We start from the raw sequence: 20,068 nt of genomic DNA, 5'->3' as shown, positions 1-20,068 counted from the left end.
TCCGCCGTGTCTTTGTGAGACGCAGAGTAGGTGAACGGATGATCTCCGCATGTGTGGTTCCCACCGTGAGCATGGAGGAGGTGTGATGGTGTGGGGGTGCTTTACTGCTGACACTGTCTGTGAGTTATTTAGAATTCAAGGCACACTTAACCAGCATGGCTACCACAGCATTCTGCAGCGATACACCATCCCATCTGGTTTGCGCTTAGTGGGACTATCATTTGTTTTTCAACAGGAAAATGACCCAACACACCTCCAGGCTGTGTAAGGGCTATTTGACCAAGAAGGAGAGTGATGGAGTGCTGCATTAGATGATCTGGCCCCCACAATCACCTGACCTCAACCCAATTGAGATGGTTTGGGATGAGTTGGACCGCAGAGTGAAGGAAAAGCAGCCAACAAGTGCTCAGTATATGTGGGAACTCCTTCAAAACTGTTGGTAAAGCATTCCAGGTGAAGCTGGTTGAGAGAATGCCAAGAGTGTGCAAAGCTGTCATCAAGACAAAGGGTGGCTACTTTGAAGAATATAAAATATGAAATACATCTTGATTTGTTAAACACTTTTTTATTTACTACATGATTCCATGTGTTATTTCATGGTTTTGATGTTTTCACTATTTTTCTACAATGTAGAAAACAGTAAAATTATTGTTTCTTGTTTGTGATTATATACCTTGGTGATAGAACCTTTACTTGCCTTGAGAAACAAAGCTCTGTAAGAATGTTTTCGGTTGTTGGGTCAGAAAAAGGTTGAATGTCTGTACAATATTTGTCAGGTCTTCTCAGAGAGTTTATACAATGTTTCTCTCTGCCAGCGAATAGTAAAAATACTAAAACATAGTAAAAAAGAAACCCTTGAATGAGTAGGTGTCCAAACTTTTGACTGGTACTGTACATGTAAGTACTGTATGTAACCTGGAAGTGAGTCCGATACCACTCTGAATAGAGTGCTTTCTCTTTATCAATGAAGACCCACCACTTGTTTTATTTGAACCGTGCTTCTTGGGTTGGCAGGCCCCTTAATAAATACAGTACAAAGTGTGCGACAGCCTCCTTCAGCCCAGAAATGCCATTAAGTCCTGAGGTCTGTGTCACTGTCTCCAACCTGCCCTGTGATTGGAGAGCGTGAAGTGGAGCGAAGGGTCTAGCTAGTAGCTACCACACTCCCATCAGCTCAAGGCTGTTCCTTCCATCTCTCTGACTGTTGTAATCAGGCCCTGGAGCTGTCACTAAGGGGCATCGTTTCCTCACCACAATCACTTCGCCCCATTCACAGTCCAGAGATGCTGTCTGTTGATAAGGTGGCCCACTCACTTGAGTACGAGCAGGGTAGCTTCTGATAATAACTGATCCTTGCATCAGCAGTCTGGAGGTGGTAAGACAAGAGTGAGTCGACCTTGCAGTATTGTAATACAGGCACAATAAAATCACAGGGCAGAGAGAGGCTTTTTTGTTTTAGCAATTTATTGGGAAATTGTAATAAAACTGGTATTTTCCGGTATTGTTGTACAGTCTAGTGTAGGTCACAAATCCAAGAGGATAACATTAGAACACTCAATGGAACGTTTTGTGGTATACATCACTAAATCATTCACTCCAATCATTTTAATTGTACAACTGGAGCATAAACCTCTAGTCTATTCTGTTGTCAGTTCATTTGTATTAGCTCGCCCACATGCCAGATTCTCTGGGGTATTACCGACCATGAGAATAATTCATTATATTCTTGTCCTTGTTTGGGGGAAAACAACTTCATTGTTCCGTGCTCAGAAAGGCTAGAGAGATTATTACAAATGCTACGAGCGGTAGCAGAATTCAGGAAGTATCCATTGCGGTCTCTCCGTGAAATTTACATTTCCTAATAATATTAGACCTTCTCTACCTTGTCTCATTTGTTATGTTGGGCCAGCAGCAGCCAGTGCAATGGAGAGGGGATAAGTACACGCAGTACATGGAGAGGGGATAAGTACACGCAGTACACAGGCCACTTGTTCTTTACCTTTGTGGATCCATGCAGAGCAAGAGAACAGATAAACAATATTTTTACAAAATCTCTCCCTCTTTTGTTTCTCTCTCTCGCTCCCACTTCTCTCTATCTCTCTCTCCCTCCCTGTCCCTGTAAGCTTCCTCAAGGTGGTCTTGCATTGACAAATAGCCACGTCTACTGCAGACCACCCCAATCAGTCCTCTGCTGATCCCTCTCTATAATGCATGTTCCCCTACCCACTGTGTGGAATATGAATGACTTACTCTACACCTGTAATCCATTTGAGGCCATTGCAGGCAGTCAGTGTGGGAAGTAAGAGAGAAGTGAACTCAATATTGTCATGGCCTCTGGATGCATTTCTACAGCATCTGTGCTGCTTTGAAGGCAAGAGCTATTACTCAAATTGCCAGTCTTGGCAGAGAAGAAAGCATTCCATTCAACACCTGAGACATATCTGTCCTTTGGAGTTTCTACTATAGGACCATGCTACTGTGTCTGATTGCTATGATTCATCTTTGAATGATTCAGTTTCTTTATTTCTTTATTTTCTCATTTTGTTAGTCGTCTGATGCCCTTATTGCACCTACAGTCAACGTAAAGTAAACATTAAATCTTGTTCAAATCAAATTGCCTAGGAACAACACAAGCATCCATGTTCCTCGCCAGAACTAATTGCTTTTGAACTCCTAAGGGGAGATGCAGGGAATTGTGTGCTATTATTGACAGTGGAGGATGAATTAATATTAATAGCATTATACTGTAGAGCATCAGGAGGGTAGTGGAGAATGCAAAGGTCTCTAATTTGTTTCAGTATTGATGGAATATTCTGAATTAAGATCTGACAATGCCTTGGCTGTGATAGATAGACACTGGTATTTTGGCTAAAACATTTCCAGCATTTAGCTTAGCCAGTTTGAATGAATATGCCCTATCCTTCTCTCCAGAAATTAGCAACAACAATATTGTATGTAAAGGTTGGTTTATTAGTGCTATACTGTAAATCGACTGCAGGGAAAGATGAGGGAATAGGGAAGTTGTTGAGGCAGCATTTATTGATTTGGCTTTGGACTCTGTCTCAGCCCACTGACCACTTTGACCACAACTGTAATCTTTGCCTCTAACCAGACTATGAGGAATGAACACATCGGCGTGATGGAATGCTTGTGTCAGCGGTTCACAATATGTGCTTTATGGTACAGTACAATTCTCAGGTGAGCATGCTGTCCAATGTTGAAATGATGGTGGTATCCGGAATTATTTTTCAAAAATACATGTTTGTCCTTGGGTGGAAATCGTCAATCATGAAGATGTCCTAATACTTAGCATGCAGTGCTAATGGTTTGGTTTAACTGTGCTGTGAGCAGCAAGAGCAGAAAAGCAAGGTCCTCTACCTCTATCCTCAGACAGTCATATTTGATTCATATTCTCTAAATGTCTCATGTCCTCATTCAGTATAACGAAGCTGGGATGCATTCAAATGAGCTGTGGCTGATGTAATGTAATGCTATCTCTACCTGCTGTGACCACTGTAGGAGGAGACCATGGCCTGATGGGAATCTAATCTCTAAACTCTCATGCAAATCACAAATCATAATCCCAGAACAGAGCAACAAGGGAAAGGTACAGGCAAAGGGCAACCAACAATAACACACCATCTGCTTAAATGAAAACAGCTATATTTGAATTCTCCCCGAAGATTTTACTACATTAGATGATGAACAGTGGTGGTGAAAGTCTTTCTCCTTTTCCACTCGCTTCTGAGTTTCTATCACGGTATGCAGGGCTGTAGCCGTGTCTCCAGTAGGTTCATGTCAATTAGAGTATGTGGAGATGTCACCATGCTAAGTAGAATGTATTCCTCTCAGTTTCCAGTTATGGCTTTCTCCTCTCATATATTCTCCTTCCCTGCAAAAGCACTGTCTCTGTGCCTGTTACTCCACATGTTAATAAAAGTCTTGACTAGGGCTGTTGCGGTGACCGTATTACCGCCACATCGGCGGTCAAGAGTCATAAAGGCAGTCAAATTCTACATGACCGTTTAGTCACAGTAATTAGGCTTCTCTATACTCTGATGCTGCTGCTGGTCATTAGTAGCCTATCAAACTTGCTAACTGCCTGGTACTCAGCATTCCATTGTCCCTGTAATTACTTTGATATCAATGCAAATGTATTCGAAAATCTGATCAAACACTTCATGAGAGCCCATGAGCTCATGTTGCACAACATTTCTATAGGCTTGTAATACCCGGGGTGTCGTGGATGCAAGGAGTCAAACGCAGGAGACAGAGGGTTCAGAGTAGCGTTCAAATTTAATTCCCCACACGGGTGAAAACACGACGCTACTCTAAACCAAATGCTTCACCACAAGCAAAGTGAGAAACACGAATAAACATAAACCAACGAACACGTATCCTGACACACAAGAATGTACAGGCTGTACACACAACATAGAATGCCCACCCAGCTCACGTCCTGACCAACACTAAACAAGCAAAACACACAAGAACTATGGTCAGGACGTGACAGTACCCCCCCTCCTGAGGTGCGGACTCCGGACGCACCCCTAAAACTCAAGGGGAGGGTCTGGGTGGGCATCTGTCCGCGGTGGCGGCTCCGGCGGTGGACGAGGACACCACTCCACCATTGTCTTTGTCCCCCTCCTTAGCGTCCTTTGAGTGGCGACCCTCGCCCCCGACCCTGGTCTAGGAACCTTCATAAAGGTCCCCCCTAGATAGAGAAGATAGCTCAGGACAGAGAGGTAGTTCAGGACAGAGAGGTAGCTCAGGACAGAGAGGTAGCTCAGGACAGAGAGGTAGCTCAGGACAGAGAGGTAGCTCAGGACAGAGGGGCAACTCCGGACTGAAGGGCAGCTCCGGACAGAGAGGCAGCTCTGGACTACTGGCAGCTCCGGACTGAGGGGCAGCTCCGGGCTGAGGGGCAACTCCGGGCTGAGGGGCAGCTCATGACTGGAGGGCAGCTCATGACTGGAGGGCAGCTCATGACTGGAGTGCAGCTCATGACTGGAGTGCAGCTCATGACTGGAAGGCAGCTCATGACTGAAGGGCAGCTCATGACTGAAGGGCAGCTCATGACTGAAGGGCAGCTCATGACTGGAGGGCAGCTCATGACTGGAGGGCAGCTCATGACTGGAAGGCAGCGCATGACTGGAAGGCAGCTCATGACTGGAAGGCAGCTCATGACTGGAAGGCAGCTCATGACTGGAAGGCAGCTCATGACTGGAAGGCAGCTCATGACTGGAGGGCAGCTCATGACTGGAGGGCAGCTCATGACTGGAGGGCAGCTCATGACTGAAGGGCAGCTCATGACTGGAGGGCAGCTCATGACTGGAGGGCAGCTCATGACTGAAGGGCAGCTCATGACTGGAGGGCAGCTCATGACTGGAGGGCAGCTCATGACTGGAGGGCAGCTCATGACTGGCGGGCAGCTCATGACTGGCGGGCAGCTCATGACTGGAAGGCAGCTCATGACTGGAGGGCAACTCATGACTGGCTGGCGGCTCTGGCAGCTCCTGACTGGCTGGCGGCTCTGGCAGCTCCTGACTGGCTGGCGGCTCTCAGATGGCGCTGGGCAGACGGATGGCTCAGACGGCGCTGGGCAGACGGATGGCTCAGATGGCGCTGGGCAGACGGATGGCTCAGATGGCGCTGGGCAGACGGATGGCTCAGATGGCGCTGGGCAGACGGATGGCTCAGATGGCGCTGGGCAGACGGATGGCTTAGATGGCGCTGGGCAGACAAGCAGTGCAGGCGGCATTGGGCAGACGGCCGACTCAGACCTGCTGAGGCGCACAGTAGGCCTGGTGCGTGGTGCCGGAACTGGTGGTACCGGACTGGAGACACGCACCTCAAGGCTAGTGCGGGGAGCAGGAACAGGGCACACTGAATTCTCAAAGCGCACTATAGGCCTGGCGCGTGGTACCGGCACTGGTGGTACCGGGCTGAGGGCACGCACCTCAGGGCGAGTGCGGGGAGAAGGAACAGTGCGTACAGGGCTCTGGAGACGCACAGGAGGCTTGGTGCGTGGTGCCGGAACTGGTGGTACCGGGCTGGAGACACGCACCATAGGGCTAGTGCGTGGAGGAGGAACAGGGCTCTGGAGACGCACAGGAGGCTTGGTGCGTGGTGCCGGAACTGGAGGTACTGGGCTGGAGACACGCACCACAGGGAGAGTGCGTGGAGGAGGAACAGGGCTCTGGAGACGCACAGGAAGCCTGGTGCGTGGTGTAGGTACTGGTGGTACTGGGCTGGGGCGGGAAGGTGGCGCCGGATATACCGGACCGTGCAGGCGTACTGGCTCCCTTGAGCACCGAGCCTGCCCAACCTTACCTGGTTGAATGCTCCCCGTAGCCCGTCCAGTGCGGGGAGGTGGAATAACCCGCACTGGGCTGTGTTGGCGAACCGGGGACACCATGCGTAAGGCTGGTGCCATGTACACCGGCCCGAGGAGACGTACTGGAGGCCAGATATGTTGAGCCGGCTTCATGGCACTTGGCTCAATGCTCAATCTAGCCCGGCCAGTGCGGGGAGGTGGAATAACCCTCACCGGGCTATGCACACGTACAGGAGACACCGTGCGCTCTTCCGCATAACACGGTGTCTGCCCGTACTCCCGCTCTCCACGGTAAGCATGGGAAGTGGGCGCAGGTCTCCTACCTAACTTCGCCACACTACCCTTTAGCCCCCCCCCCCCCCCCCCCCCCAAGACATTTTTGGGATTTCTTCTCGGGCTTCCTGGCCAGCCGTGTTCCCTCATAACACCGGTTCCCCTTCTCAGCTGCTTTCGCTCTCCTAGCTGCCTCCACCTGTTCCCATGGAAGACGATCCTTACCAGCCAGGATCTCCTCCCATGTGTAGCAACCCTTTCCGTCCAATACGTCCTCCCAAGTCCATTTCTCCTGGTCCCGCTGCTGCTGCTGCTGCTGCTGCTGCTGCCGTTGCTGCCCGTTGCTACGCTGCTTGGTCCGGGTTTGGTGCGGGATTCTGTAATGCCCGGGGTGTCGTGGATGCAAGGAGTCAAACGCAGGAGACAGAGAGTTCACACAACATAGAATGCCCACCCAGCTCACGTCCTGACCAACACTAAACAAGCAAAACACACAAGAACTATGGTCAGGACGTGACAAGGCTATGCAATTGCGTGAGAAAACAGAGTGATGGCCGCTAATAAAAACATGACGATCCCATCAGCTTTCTATTGGCTAGGCCTAATATATTTATTTCTCAACTTTCCTAATATTAAGCACATTGCTTCTCTTTACGACAGGAGTATAGCCTACCTGGCTGACATGAAAATGAACCACAGGAAAAGCGTCCTCCATTCGCTATTTAAGTGCATAGATTACATGTATTTTTTCCCGCTGCCTCTGTTTCGATTCAGGTGCATGATAATGGTACATTCTAAATCGAAACAAATGTCACACATATATTATTTAGTATATGTAAAGACAAGATTAAATCAAGAAAAGTCTGGTGGGTGACAATTAGGGTTGCAAAGGGTCGGAAACTTTCCGGGAAATTTTCCATGGGAAGTTACCCGGGAATTTTGGGAAGTTTGCTTAAATTCATCAAAAAAGTTAGCTTATAACAGTGAACCTTTTTTTGTGGAATACACATAAGGCGATTATAGGTCTTGTGGCATATTTTGGTTAAACTATCCCCAATTCAATGGCATTGCAACCCTCTGCATGCACAGTGCATTCTGCCATCATATGTACAGCTGATTCTCAAGATCTTGCACACTAATGAGATGCTATTGAGCCCACACTACTACACTGTCTGAGCCAAGGACTACATGCTTTCTGGTAAGTTTTGATTACAATACTGGGTGGGGTGAATATTTTATATGACATGCATTATTTTTTGTTAACTAGTAAATAGTAGCCTACAACAAAGTGTGTTTAAATCATTTCTAACTTGTTAACAATTTCTACTAGTTCGTTTTTGCTACTATGTGGGTTTTAGCTTGCTTGAGCCTGCTAACTGAGGAGTGTTAATTCACCTGTTTCCATACATGTTTCATTTTAAAACAGTTATCTTACAAAGGAGTTGTTTAATCTAACTGCTTAACTATTTATCTGTACATAGAATTGTATTTGTTTTTTTTAACTCATTTTCCCCCCTAATCTTTACAGGAAAATGCCATGGGCACTATCTGATGTGTGGAGACATTTCACTGCAGCTAATGTAGAAGGAAAAGCTGTCTACATTTGCAAATAATGTGCCAAATCATATGTGAAGAATGCAACAAAGATGCAGAATCATCTGGCCAAGTGCATAAAGTTCCCTCAGCGCTCACAACAAGCAATCTCTGACAAAAGTCCTTCTACTTCTATTCAAGGTGAAAATGATGAATCAGATACCTTATTGATAGCAACAGCTCATGGTCCTCCTGGAATCAGATGTTTTTTTGACTCAATGGAGGAACGTAGTCAGAGAAATGCTGATGAATGTCTTGCTTGAGCTGTGTATACAACTGGTTCACCTCTGATGCACACAGGCAATGTGTATTGGAAGAGATTTATGGATGTTCTTCGCCCAGCATACACCCCTCCAACCAGACATGCTTTATCTACTCATTTGCTGGATGCAGAGTTCAACAGAGCTCAAGTGAAGGTCAAGCAAATCATAGAGAAATCAGGCTGTATTGCAATCATCTCTGACTACATCATCTCCACCCCTCAACCAGTATTCTACAAGAGCACAGACACAAGGGACAATAGACACACCGGTCTCTACATTGCAGATGAGCTGATGGCAGTCATCAATGACCTTGGACCAAAAAAGGTGTTTGTACTGGTGACAGACAATGCTGCGAACATGAAGACTGCTTGGTCTAAAGTGAAGGAGTCCTACCCTCACATCACACCCATTGGCTGTGCTTCTCATGCATTGAATCTTCTCCTCAAGGACATCATGGCACTGAAAACAATGGATACACTCTAGAAGAGAGCCAAGGAAAATGGTTAGGTATATGAAGGGTCATCAAGTTATAGCAGCAATCTACTTCACCAAGCAAAGTGAGAAGAATAAGAGCTCCACATTGAAGCTGCTCAGCAACACCCGTCGGGGTGGTGTTGTCATCATGTTTGACAGTCTCCTGGAGGGGAAGGAGTCTCTCCAAGAAATGGCCATATCACAGTCTGCCGATATGGACAGCCCCATCAAGAGGATCCTCCTGGATTATGTATTTTGGGAGAGAGTGGTAAGCAGCCTGAAACTCATGAAATCTATAGCAGTAGCCATTGCACAGATTGAGGGAGACAATGCTATCCTGTCTGATGGTCAGACTCTGCTTGCAGATTTAAGAGAAGAAATCTGTACTGCCCTGCCCACTTCACTGTTACTCCAAGCAGAGGAAACTGCAGTTCTGAAATACATCAAAAAACGTAAAGACTTCTGCCTGAAGCCCATACAAACCGCAGCGTACATGTTGGACCTCAAGTATGCTGGCAAGAGCATCCTGTCTGGTGCAGAGATCAACAAGGCCTATGGTGTCATTACTACCGTGTCTTGCCACCTTGGCCTGGATGAGGGCAAGGTTATTGGCAGTCTGGCGAATTACACTTCCAAGCAAGGGCTTTGGGATGGAGATCCAAATGTCAGTCGTGCCAAAATATCTCATCCGCCACCTGGTGGAAGGGACTTTGTGGATCTGAGGCTCTTTCCCCTGTTGCCTCCATCATCCTCCAAATCCTACCAACATCAGCCGCCTCAGAGTGCAATTGGTCCTTGTTTGGGAACATATACACCAAAACACACAACAGGCTGACCAATACAAGGGTTGAAAAACTGGTGGCCATCTGGGCAAATTTTAGGCTTTTTGAGCCTGACAACAAGCCATCCTCAACAAGGTTGGAAAGTGACAGTGAAGATGAGGCCTCAAAGTCTGATGTTCAAGAGGTGGACATTGAGGAGGTCCAGGGAGAAGACATGGAAGCCTGAGAGAAAGACAACCAAAGCTTTAGTTTCTAGACTATCATTTTACGTTTTTTGGGAGATGTGATGGATCATTGGGATCATTCAATATTCCCTTTTGTTGTTCAGTGAAATCATCCCATGTGAAGAGTCAACTCATTTAATTAAAGTTCAATTCGTAACTAAATAGTTTTTTACATTTTCTATTGGAAGGATTTAATAATTTGCAATTATGTCTACTTATAAAAAGGTAAAAGGTTTATGTTTCTGTATCCATATGATATGGTAAATATATCCAATGCAAAAAACATCTACATTTAAAGGTATTACTATAAATTTGCGTATTCCCTCTAATTCCCATATATTCCCGTTAATTTCCACGGAAAGTTTCCATCTCTGAATATTCCCCAAAATGTGCAACCCTAGTGACAATATTAGCCTATCACTTGTCAATTGTATGTTATCACTTGTGAATGATGCCCAGCATAAGAAACAAAGCCTTATTTTTGTGAATTTTTAGAATCATAGTCGCACACCTCATGTAGCCTAGCCCATAGGCCTATATGTTTTAATAAGGTTAATATCACAACTAAAGTGGCCAAATAACTTTTTTTAAATGAAGCACATTAATTAAGGGGTGTAGCGCCTAACTGTCATACATAAGCAGCTCGTGAGTTTCACGTTTGGGCAAGAACATTTTCACCATAAAAATGTACCTTTATAATAATAAATAAATAATAATAAAAACATTACATGCACAATTGCATTTGCGGTCACTTTTGATAATGGTGGTTTCCGCTAATGGCACATTCACGGGTATAGCCTTCTACATTGTGTGCATTGCTGCAAGTATAATGTGAAGAAATAGCCTAATAGTTTATCAACATTTGAAGGTAAATGTTCTGACCTGTTGCGTCAGCCACATTGCATATGAAGCTGTTTTGATGCTACTGGTTGTATTCATTTGTGATCTATTGCATCCAACAACTGTCCAAGACTATGTTTGGAATATTTATTTCTCGCACAGAATAGAATTAGGTCAACTTTTGTACTATGGGGGATAGTAGATTGACATAGGCTAGTGCTTTTGCTGTTCGTTAGGCCTACTCATCTTGTTGGCTGACGAAATGTAAATGTGGACAGTTCTTCCAATATGCACCTCGGAATTGGATAAGGACGTGCGCAGTTGCGTCCCGGATGTGTCTGTCTTCATTTGTAGCCTGAGAAAGACCTGATCACGTGACGGAGAGCCATGTGAGTGAGAGGGCTTCCGATAGCGCAGAACGCTCAGGGAGAAGGGCACAACGCAGCACTCCGGGCCACAAAATGCCCCAAAAAATTTAGGGTGCAGTAAGGCCACAAAGGGAATGCCGGCATGAAATTCGAGGCATTATCAAGTGCTTGTCAATTTGTGAATGAGAGACTATTGGAGTGTGCACAGCCTGTGCAAAAAAAACCAAGCAGAGCTCATGCCTTTCAAGCGACTTTTTCCAAATCATCATTAGAATCTCATCATGCGGCCTTACAATGTATTAAAAGCCAAAACATGTAGCCCAACATTTGTAGAACAACTGGATTTACATCATTCTAAATTTCTACTTTATTCAGCTTTGTTCAAGTTGTATTCCTCATACTATAAAATAATATAAAATAATTATCCGGAATTATAAGCAAATATTGTCTGTTAAATGAACTAGTGTAGCCCACAGCCATTTGGCATAGCCACATCAGGACAACTCAGTATGCTCTTCTGTTCTTCTGAAATAGACTCCAAATTTTTTTTGACTATTCATATCATGCTTCTTTAGACCTGCCTAAAATAAATGGATTTATTGTGAAAGTATAGGCTATATTACATGGATTTATTGTGTGGAAGCCAGGAGATGCTAAATGTGTTTATGTTAATTAATGATCGATCAATTACCGTGAGACTGACAGTTGTTTGCTTGACAATCACCGGCTGACAACATTTCGTCACTGCCATAGTCTTGACAGAGCCATTTGCATGATTTGTTTCCCGTGGTCTACATTGATATTGTTCTCAGGACTGTTTACTTTAGCAAATTCTAAATTGAAACCCTGCAGAGGGGGTATTGCTGCGCAGCAATTGGGGGGGGGGGGGGGGGGGGGGGGGGTGCCTCCAGAGAGAGAGAATTCCTGGTTGTCAGGGTAATGATTCATATTTCAGTGGCACGAAATGGGAAGGATTAATTATGTCGGTGATGACTCCCTCTGCCTGCTTCTGTGACAGTGACGTTCATGCGTCATGTATTTGGTGTTGTTTCTGTGAATGTATGGCCAAAATGTTTTTATATCTGCTCTGTTCTGTGTATGGCTGTTATTGTTCCGAGACAGTATTCTATTCATTGTATGTTACTCATCTGTTTTGTTCCTTGGTTGTTTGTCTTGTCTAGTTTGTTTGGTTTCTAGAGGATTGCTCCATATTGCTGCAGCATAAGGCACATCTAGACACTATCTCAGGCCAAAGGCAATCGAGGGGCTAAATAAAAGCCTGGACTTTACTAATTAATCCCTATTTCTCAAAAGCTTAGAACACATGGTAATGGTGGTGTGTGTGTGCTTCTCTCTTCCACACTCTATGCTTCTCTCACTCTACCTCTCTCTCACTGCCAGCTCCAACACCCAGGGGTCGTATAATTGTGTACAGTGCGTTCAGAAAGTATTCAGACCCCTTGACTTTTTCCACATTTTGTTAGGTTACAGCCTTATTCTAAAATGGAATAAATTGTTCCCCCCCCCCCTCAATCGAAACACAATACCCCATAATGACAAAGCAAATATTTTTTTAAATACATTTTTACATAAGTATTCAGACCCTTTACTAAGTACTTTGTTGAAGCACCTTTGGCAGCGATTACAGCCTTGAGTCTTCTTGGGTATGACGCTACAAGCTTGGCACACTTGTATTTGGGGAGTTTCTCCCATTCTTCTCTGCAGATCCTCTCAAGCTCTGTTCGGTTGGATGGGGAACGTCGCTACACATCTATTTTCAGGACTCTCCAGAGATGTCCGATCGGGTTCAAGTCCGGGCTCTGGCTAGGCTACTCAAGGACATTCAGAGACTTGTCTTGAAGCCACTCCTACATTGTCTTGGCTGTGTGCTTAGGGTTGTTGTCCTGCTGGAAGGTGATCCAGGTTTTCATGAAGGATCTCTCTGTACTTTGCTCCGTTCATCTTTCCCTCGATCCTGACTAGTCTTCCAGTCCCTGCCGCTGAAAAACATCCCCACAGCCTGATGCTGCCACCACCATGCTTCACCGTAGGGATGGTGCCAGGTTTCCAAAGAGTTCAATCTTGGTTTCATCACACCAGAGAATCGTGTTTCTCATGGTCTGAGAGTAGTCCTTTAGGTGCCTTTTGGCAAACTCCAAGCGGGCTTTTATGTGCCTTTTACTGAGGAGTGGCTTCCGTCTGGCCACACTACCATAAAGGCGTGATTGGTGGTTGTACTTCTGCAGAGAGGGTTGTCCTTCTGGAATGTTCTCCCATCTACACAGAGGAACTCTGGAGCTCTGTCAGAGTGATCATCGGGTTCTTGGTCAACTCCCTGACCAAGGCCCTTCTCCCCCGGCTGCTCAGATTGACCGGGCGGCCAGCTCTAGGAAGAGTCTTGGTGATTCCAAACTTCTTCCATTTAAGAATGATGGATACCACTGTGTTCTTGGGGACCTTCAATGCTGCATAAATGTTTTGGTACCCTTCCCCAGATCTGTGCCTTGACACAATCCTGTCTCGGAGCTCCACGGACAATTCCTTCGAGCTCATGGCTTGCTTTTTGCTCTTAAAAGCACTGTCAACTTTGGGTCCTTATATAGACATGTGTGTGCCTTTCCAAATAATGTCCAATCAATTAAATGTACCACAGGTGGACTCCAATCAAGTTGTAGAAACATCTCAAGGATGATCAATTGTAACAGGATGCAGCTGAGCTCAGTTTCGAGTCTCATAGCAAAGGGTCTGAGTACTTATGTAAATAAGGTATTTCTACTTTTAATACATTCGCAAACATTTTTAAACCTGTTTTCACTTTGTCATTATGGGGTATTGTGTGTTGATTGATGGGAAAAAAATGTAATACATTTTAGAATATTTCTGTAACGTACAAAGTGTGGAAAAAGTCAAGGGGTCTGAATACATTCTGAATGCACTGTATGGTGTGGTAATCGTGTTCACCCAGGGAAGGGGCTGCTGCCCACTGCAGGCTGCCCAGAGAGGGGGACCAACATTATGAATGCCCATACTCTGGCGACTGACATGGTGCTTCGGCATCCTGAGGGGCTGCCCTGAGAGGAAAGGAATCTACCGTATCTCTGCTCTGTATCTATTGAGCGGTCTGAATGTAAATCTTAAACAGACGTTTATTAATACATAATATCTGTGTTTGTTTTGAGATCAGAAGACTGATAGTGATAACAAGGCTGTTATGACCAGAGGGACTTGAGATGTTATTTCTGCTACTCCCATGACGCCCAGCCTCTTAGCATGTTTAAGAAGGCCCCATATTCACCCCCTGGAGCCGAACATAAAACTGAGCCAAAATTGCATCAAAACACACTCATAAATTATCCCAGAGGCATTGCATTGTAAACTAGTGTCTTACATTTTGATGTTAGCAGGTTCTTCTTATGATTTTCAAAGAATGTTTACAGTGGGGAAGTTTTAATGTATAATGTTGCCTCCTGCTAATGTTCATTATTGCACTGCAGCAGTCTTAGCTGTAACTCTAGGTTATCTCTAATCAGAGACTGATTCAGAGTCCGACCTGGGACAACAGATCAGTGGAATGTCTGGTCAATCAGCGACATTACCGCTAAATCAATCCATTACCTACCAGGGAGAAAAGAAAACCAGCAGTATTGCTGTACAGACAAGGCTCCGATTTGGGAACTATTGCGATAGACCTATCAGTCCACAGAGTAAGTGGCATGTAATCAAGGAGACGACTAGACCAGAAACACCCAATGTCTCATTATTACAGATCATTTCCCATTTACAGTTTCAGTAGAGTTGTTTGATGATTGCATCAACAGCCCCCTTCAATATAGCAATCAAATCAAACAGTCAGTGGCCTTATTTGACTCTATCAAACCCTTGTTGGAACACTATACTATAGACTATGACCTACAGAGAGCTCCGAAAGTTTTGGGACAGTTACATACATAGTCCCACCATTATAGGGGACCAAAAGTATTGGGACAAATTCACTTATGTATTAAATTAATACAAATTGAGTATTTGGTCCCATATTCCTAGAACACAATGATTACATCAAGCTTGTGACTCTACAAACTTGTTGGATGCATTTGGTGTTTGTTTTGGTTGTGTTTCAGATTATTTGTGCCCAATAGAAATGAATGGTAAATAATGTATTGTGCCGTTTTGGAGCCCCTTTTATTGTAAAGAAGAATAGAATGTTATGGATAATCCTGAATGAATCGTGAATAATGACACACAAATATCATATCCCCCCAAAAATGCTAACTTCCCCTGTTATTGTAATGGTGAGAGGTTAGCATGTTTTGGGGGTATGATATTTGTGTGTCTATAACTTTTTCACTCATCATTATTCACGATTCATTCAGGATTATCCGTAATCATGGTAGCATCCACGTGAATGTAGAAGTGTTTAGAAACATATTCTATTGTTATTTACAATAAATGTGCCTCCACAATGACACAATACATTATTTACCATTCATTTATATTGGGCACAACATAATCTGTAACACAACCATAAGAAACAGAAAATGATTCCAACAAATGTTTTGAGTCACAAGCTTGATACCCTCAAATTAAAGCTGACAGTCTAAACTTTAACCTCATCATTTCAAATCCAAAGTACTGGAGTACAGAGCCAAAACAACAAAAGTTGTCACTGCCCCAATACTTTTGGAGCTCACTGTATGTGTCATGTTGACATACACTGAATATACAAAACATTAAGAACACCTGCTATTTCCTTGACATAGACTGAGACCAGGTGAATCCAGGTGAAAGCTATGATCCCTTATTGATGTCACTTGTTGGGGGCAACTCAATATAAGGAAGGTGTTCGTAATGTTTGGTATGCTCAGTGTATGTGTGTTGTAATATGAATGATGTATAAATTGCATAAAACTCCATTGACATGCAGACTGTGTAATGTAACATTCTCATTGGAGCTTCTGGCCTTTACATTTTTCGATGCACCATGTGCATTTGGCCTATTTTAGTATTCACTGTGTACTGCTGTGTAAACACAACTGACTGGTTTGTACTTCAGTGTCACTTTCTGTCTCTCACAACTTCTAATTAGGGTCAGTAGCCATGTATGTCTGTAAATCCATGTCTGCGAAGCCATGTCTGCAGCCCCTTGGTTGGTTTTGTATGTATCAAAACAGAGATTATCCCAGAATGTCTGTTTAAGTCACATACGTAGTACAGAAAAACAGTTCTGCATGTTTGTTTTATCCCACAACTGGTCTAGTAATACGTTTTTGCTGTGTATCTCTCAAATGTAGAAAACGTGGCTGGTTGAAATATGGTTGTTTGACCTCGTTCAGTCAACTCAATCACAAAATGGTATTACCACCCTGTCTTTTAAGATGATATTTTTTGATTGTCACATGGCAGGTTACCGCTGTTTCTAGGATGTGACTCTTAATAGATGTTCACCAAGAATAGAAATAGACAGTAGATTTTCTGCTTTCAAATGCTCATTACCTCATCCTCTGCAAAATGCATTTAATTATTTTCCTCATTCTTAACTTGAGTTTCTAGACATAATGTAGTTATCACTGTATCACTCAGTGCTCCATTTATACTTAACAAAAATATAAATGCAACAATTTCTAAGATTTGACTGAGTTACAGGTCATATAAGGAAATCAGTCAATTGAAATAAATTCATTAGGCCCTAATCTATGGATTTCACATGACTGGGAATACAGATATGCATCTGTTGGTCACAGATACCTTTAAAAAAAAAAGGAGGGGCGTGGGTCAGAAAACCAGTCAGTATCTGGTGTGACCACCATTTGCATCATGCAGCGTGACACATCTCCTTTGTATAGAGTTGATCAGGCTGTTGATTGTGGGCTGTGGAATTTTGTCCCACTCTTCAATTAGTGTGCGAAATTGCTGGATATTGGCGGGAATTGGAACCCTGTCGTACACGTCTATCCAGAGTATCCCTAACATGCTCAATGGGTGACATATCTGGTGAGTATGCAGGCCATGGAAGAACTGGGACATTTTCAGCATCCAGAAATTGTGTACAGATCCTTGCGACATGGGGCTGTGCATTATCATGCTGAAACATGAAGTGATGACAGCAGATGCATTTTACGAAAATGGGCCTCAAGATCTCATCATCTCTGTGCATTCAAATTGGCATCGATAAAATGCAATTGTGTGTGTTGTCCGTAGCTTATGCCTGCCCATACCATAACCCCACTATGGAGCACTCTGTTCACAACGTTGACATCAGCAAACCGCTCGCCCACACAACACCATACACGAGGTCTGCGGTTGTGAGGCCGGTTTGACGTACTGCCAAATTCTCTAAAACGACGTTGGAGGCGGCTTATGATAGAGAAATGAACATTAAATTATCTGGCAACAGCTCTGGTGGACATTCCTGCAGTCAACATGCCAATTGCACGCTCCCTCAAAACATGAGACATCTGTGGTATTGCGTTGTATGACAAAACTGCACATTTTAGAGGGGCCTTTTATTGTCCCCAGCACAAGGTGCACCTGTGTAATGATCATGCTGTTTAATCAGCTTCTTGATATGCCATACCTGTCAGGTGGATAGATTATCAGGAAAGTAAACAAATTTGTGCACACAATTTGAGAGAAATAAGCTTTTTGTGCATATGGAACATTTCTGGGATCTTTTATTTCAGCTCATGAAACAGGGGACCAACACTTTACATGTTTATATTTTTGTTCAGTGTACATCTTGGGGGAATATGTGCTTTTGCTTTTGTACCATGAGATCTGTCAGTAGATCATGAGCAGCCCTCAAGGCAGCCTGTTGGAAACTCAGAACACTGCTATTACAATGCCCTCAATGTGTTTCATCTTATCAGACAGAGATTATTTAGGTTTGTTTGTTGGAGGCAGCAGGTAGCCTAGCGGTTAGAGCGTTGGGTCAGTAACTGAAATGTATCTAGTTCGAATCCCTGAGCCTACACAATGTTCCCTTGAGCAAGGCACTTAACCCTAATTGCTCAAGAGTTGCTGTTAATCATGGTGGACCCTGGCCACGACCCCACTCTCAGGAGGAGTTGGATATGCAAAAAAAGAAATTTCCAATTTAGATGTGTGTATTAGTACACACTTCTGAAATAGGACCAATATAAGCAATTTCTCAGTTGACTGAGTGTATGTGTCTGCTCCAGTTCTCAGGGCTCTACCTCCTGTCCTTCGTCATCATCGTGCTGGGTCTGGTCCTCTACACCTCTTCCTCTACCTACGTGGCCCAGGACCCACGCATCTACAAGCAGTTCCGCAACGCCGGCCACCCCATTACGGACACGCCCACTCTGGGGCCCCTGGAACCCTCGGTGACCTATACCAGCCTGAGGCAGGAGATAGAGGAGGAACCTCGCATCAGGGTGGCCTGAGGGGGTGGAGCCTAATCATCCACTGCACCGCCTCCCAGATTCTGTACAGAGAGAATGATAATGATCACTGAATGATAATGATCACTGAATGATAATGATCACTGAATGATAAAGATATAATCACGTAGCAAACAAGCAAAAGTACACTGTGATCACAAACTGTGAATAGATAGCAGTGACTATTTCAGATTGAGGATTTGTTTCATGTATAGAAATATACTGTTCCCCCATCACATTCCCTCTTACTGTACATTTGACATGTTTAAAAAGGTTTTGTGTTAAAGGCTTGTGTAAATGGTGACTGTTTCTTTTTTACATCAGCACAGAACTTTATTGGATTTTAAGATTTGAATTTGAGCTGTGGGTCTAGCTCTCCCATTTACTTTATTCCAGTGTTGTATTGTTCCCTCAGAGATAAGATAAAGTAATACACAGACTTACCATGAGTCAGTGCCTTACAATGTATTACTGTTGTGTGTTAGAGCTGCACATTATAAATGGCCCCTTCCTTGTGAGCCCAGAATTGTCTGAAGACATTGAATACTGATGTGGCCCCTCAATTTATATTAATAAACTCTATTTAGAGCACTGTGGATTGCTTCTCTGCATTACATTTAGTCTGCCCTTACAACTACTTACTAAACCACACATATATCCAACTTTCCATGTTGGAGACATTATCTCCTGAGGCCAATGGGTATAAAGACAAATATATCAGGATTCCTAATGAAGCGAAGTGATTATTGTACATTTGTTTCATTGTTCATACGTACACTGAACTCGCGTGGATAGAAAAAAAATGTGATGATTACAATGCACATGTCATTCCAGAATTGTGATGTTCTGTTTAACTGATTGTCCAGCTGTTGGATTGTATTTTAATTGTGTTGCTTTTTATTCCCTGCTGGATTTTATCCAAAGCACATTAATGGAATGATTTGGAACATATTTCTTTCAAAGTAATATTATCCTCTGTTTTTTGTATTCTATTTGATGTTGGTGTATTGGAGCCCTTGCTGTCAGAAGTGTTGCTTAAAATAAAGTATCTTGGTCTGAAACGCAGAGAAACGGAAATATCACACCACTCAAAACATGGTGAAGATTTGTAGCAAATAAACACACAGAAACAATATTTACCACTGAAGATTGGTAGAGTGGTTGTGCAGATTCATATGCTATCACTGGGTCAGATAACCACATCCACAATTCATTACTGAGTGCAGGTCCACACCTACAACACTGAAAGAGCAGGTCATGTTGAAACAGTTACTTGTTCATTTTCATTATATTCTGGAACATGTGTAACGTTCATTTTGCCAGACTCAGCAAATGTAATTTGGTCATAGGGACCAGATTGCAATATCTTATATCATAGGGTTTTTCCTAAACTTTATATGATATGGTAAAGTGGGTCTGCACATACAGTATGCAGCAGGATGTTATGCCAAAATCAATTTATATGGAATATCAGAGTGAAAACATGGATCTCTTACTTTGCATACCGCATTGCACTT

The 20,068-nt window shown here is 43.9% G+C and overlaps 1 protein-coding gene across 1 annotated transcript in view; it reads left to right on the top strand.

The window, feature by feature from the left end:
- LOC120019286 (solute carrier family 35 member F1-like) overlaps window positions 1–18,554 on the top strand; it is an 84,170-nt gene extending 65,616 nt beyond the window's left edge. Inside the window, exon 7 of the mRNA XM_038962593.1 lies at window positions 18,330–18,554. Within this exon, the coding sequence (XP_038818521.1) occupies window positions 18,330–18,554 (225 nt within the window). The remainder of the gene's footprint in view (window positions 1–18,329) is intronic.
- Window positions 18,555–20,068: the final 1,514 nt, after the last annotated feature.

Source organism: Salvelinus namaycush, chromosome 24 (assembly GCF_016432855.1).
Source record: "Salvelinus namaycush isolate Seneca chromosome 24, SaNama_1.0, whole genome shotgun sequence".
NCBI classification, from domain to species: domain Eukaryota; kingdom Metazoa; phylum Chordata; class Actinopteri; order Salmoniformes; family Salmonidae; genus Salvelinus; species Salvelinus namaycush.
Note: the sequence above shows the minus strand (reverse complement) of the source record. Positions and strands in the feature narration are given on the sequence as shown.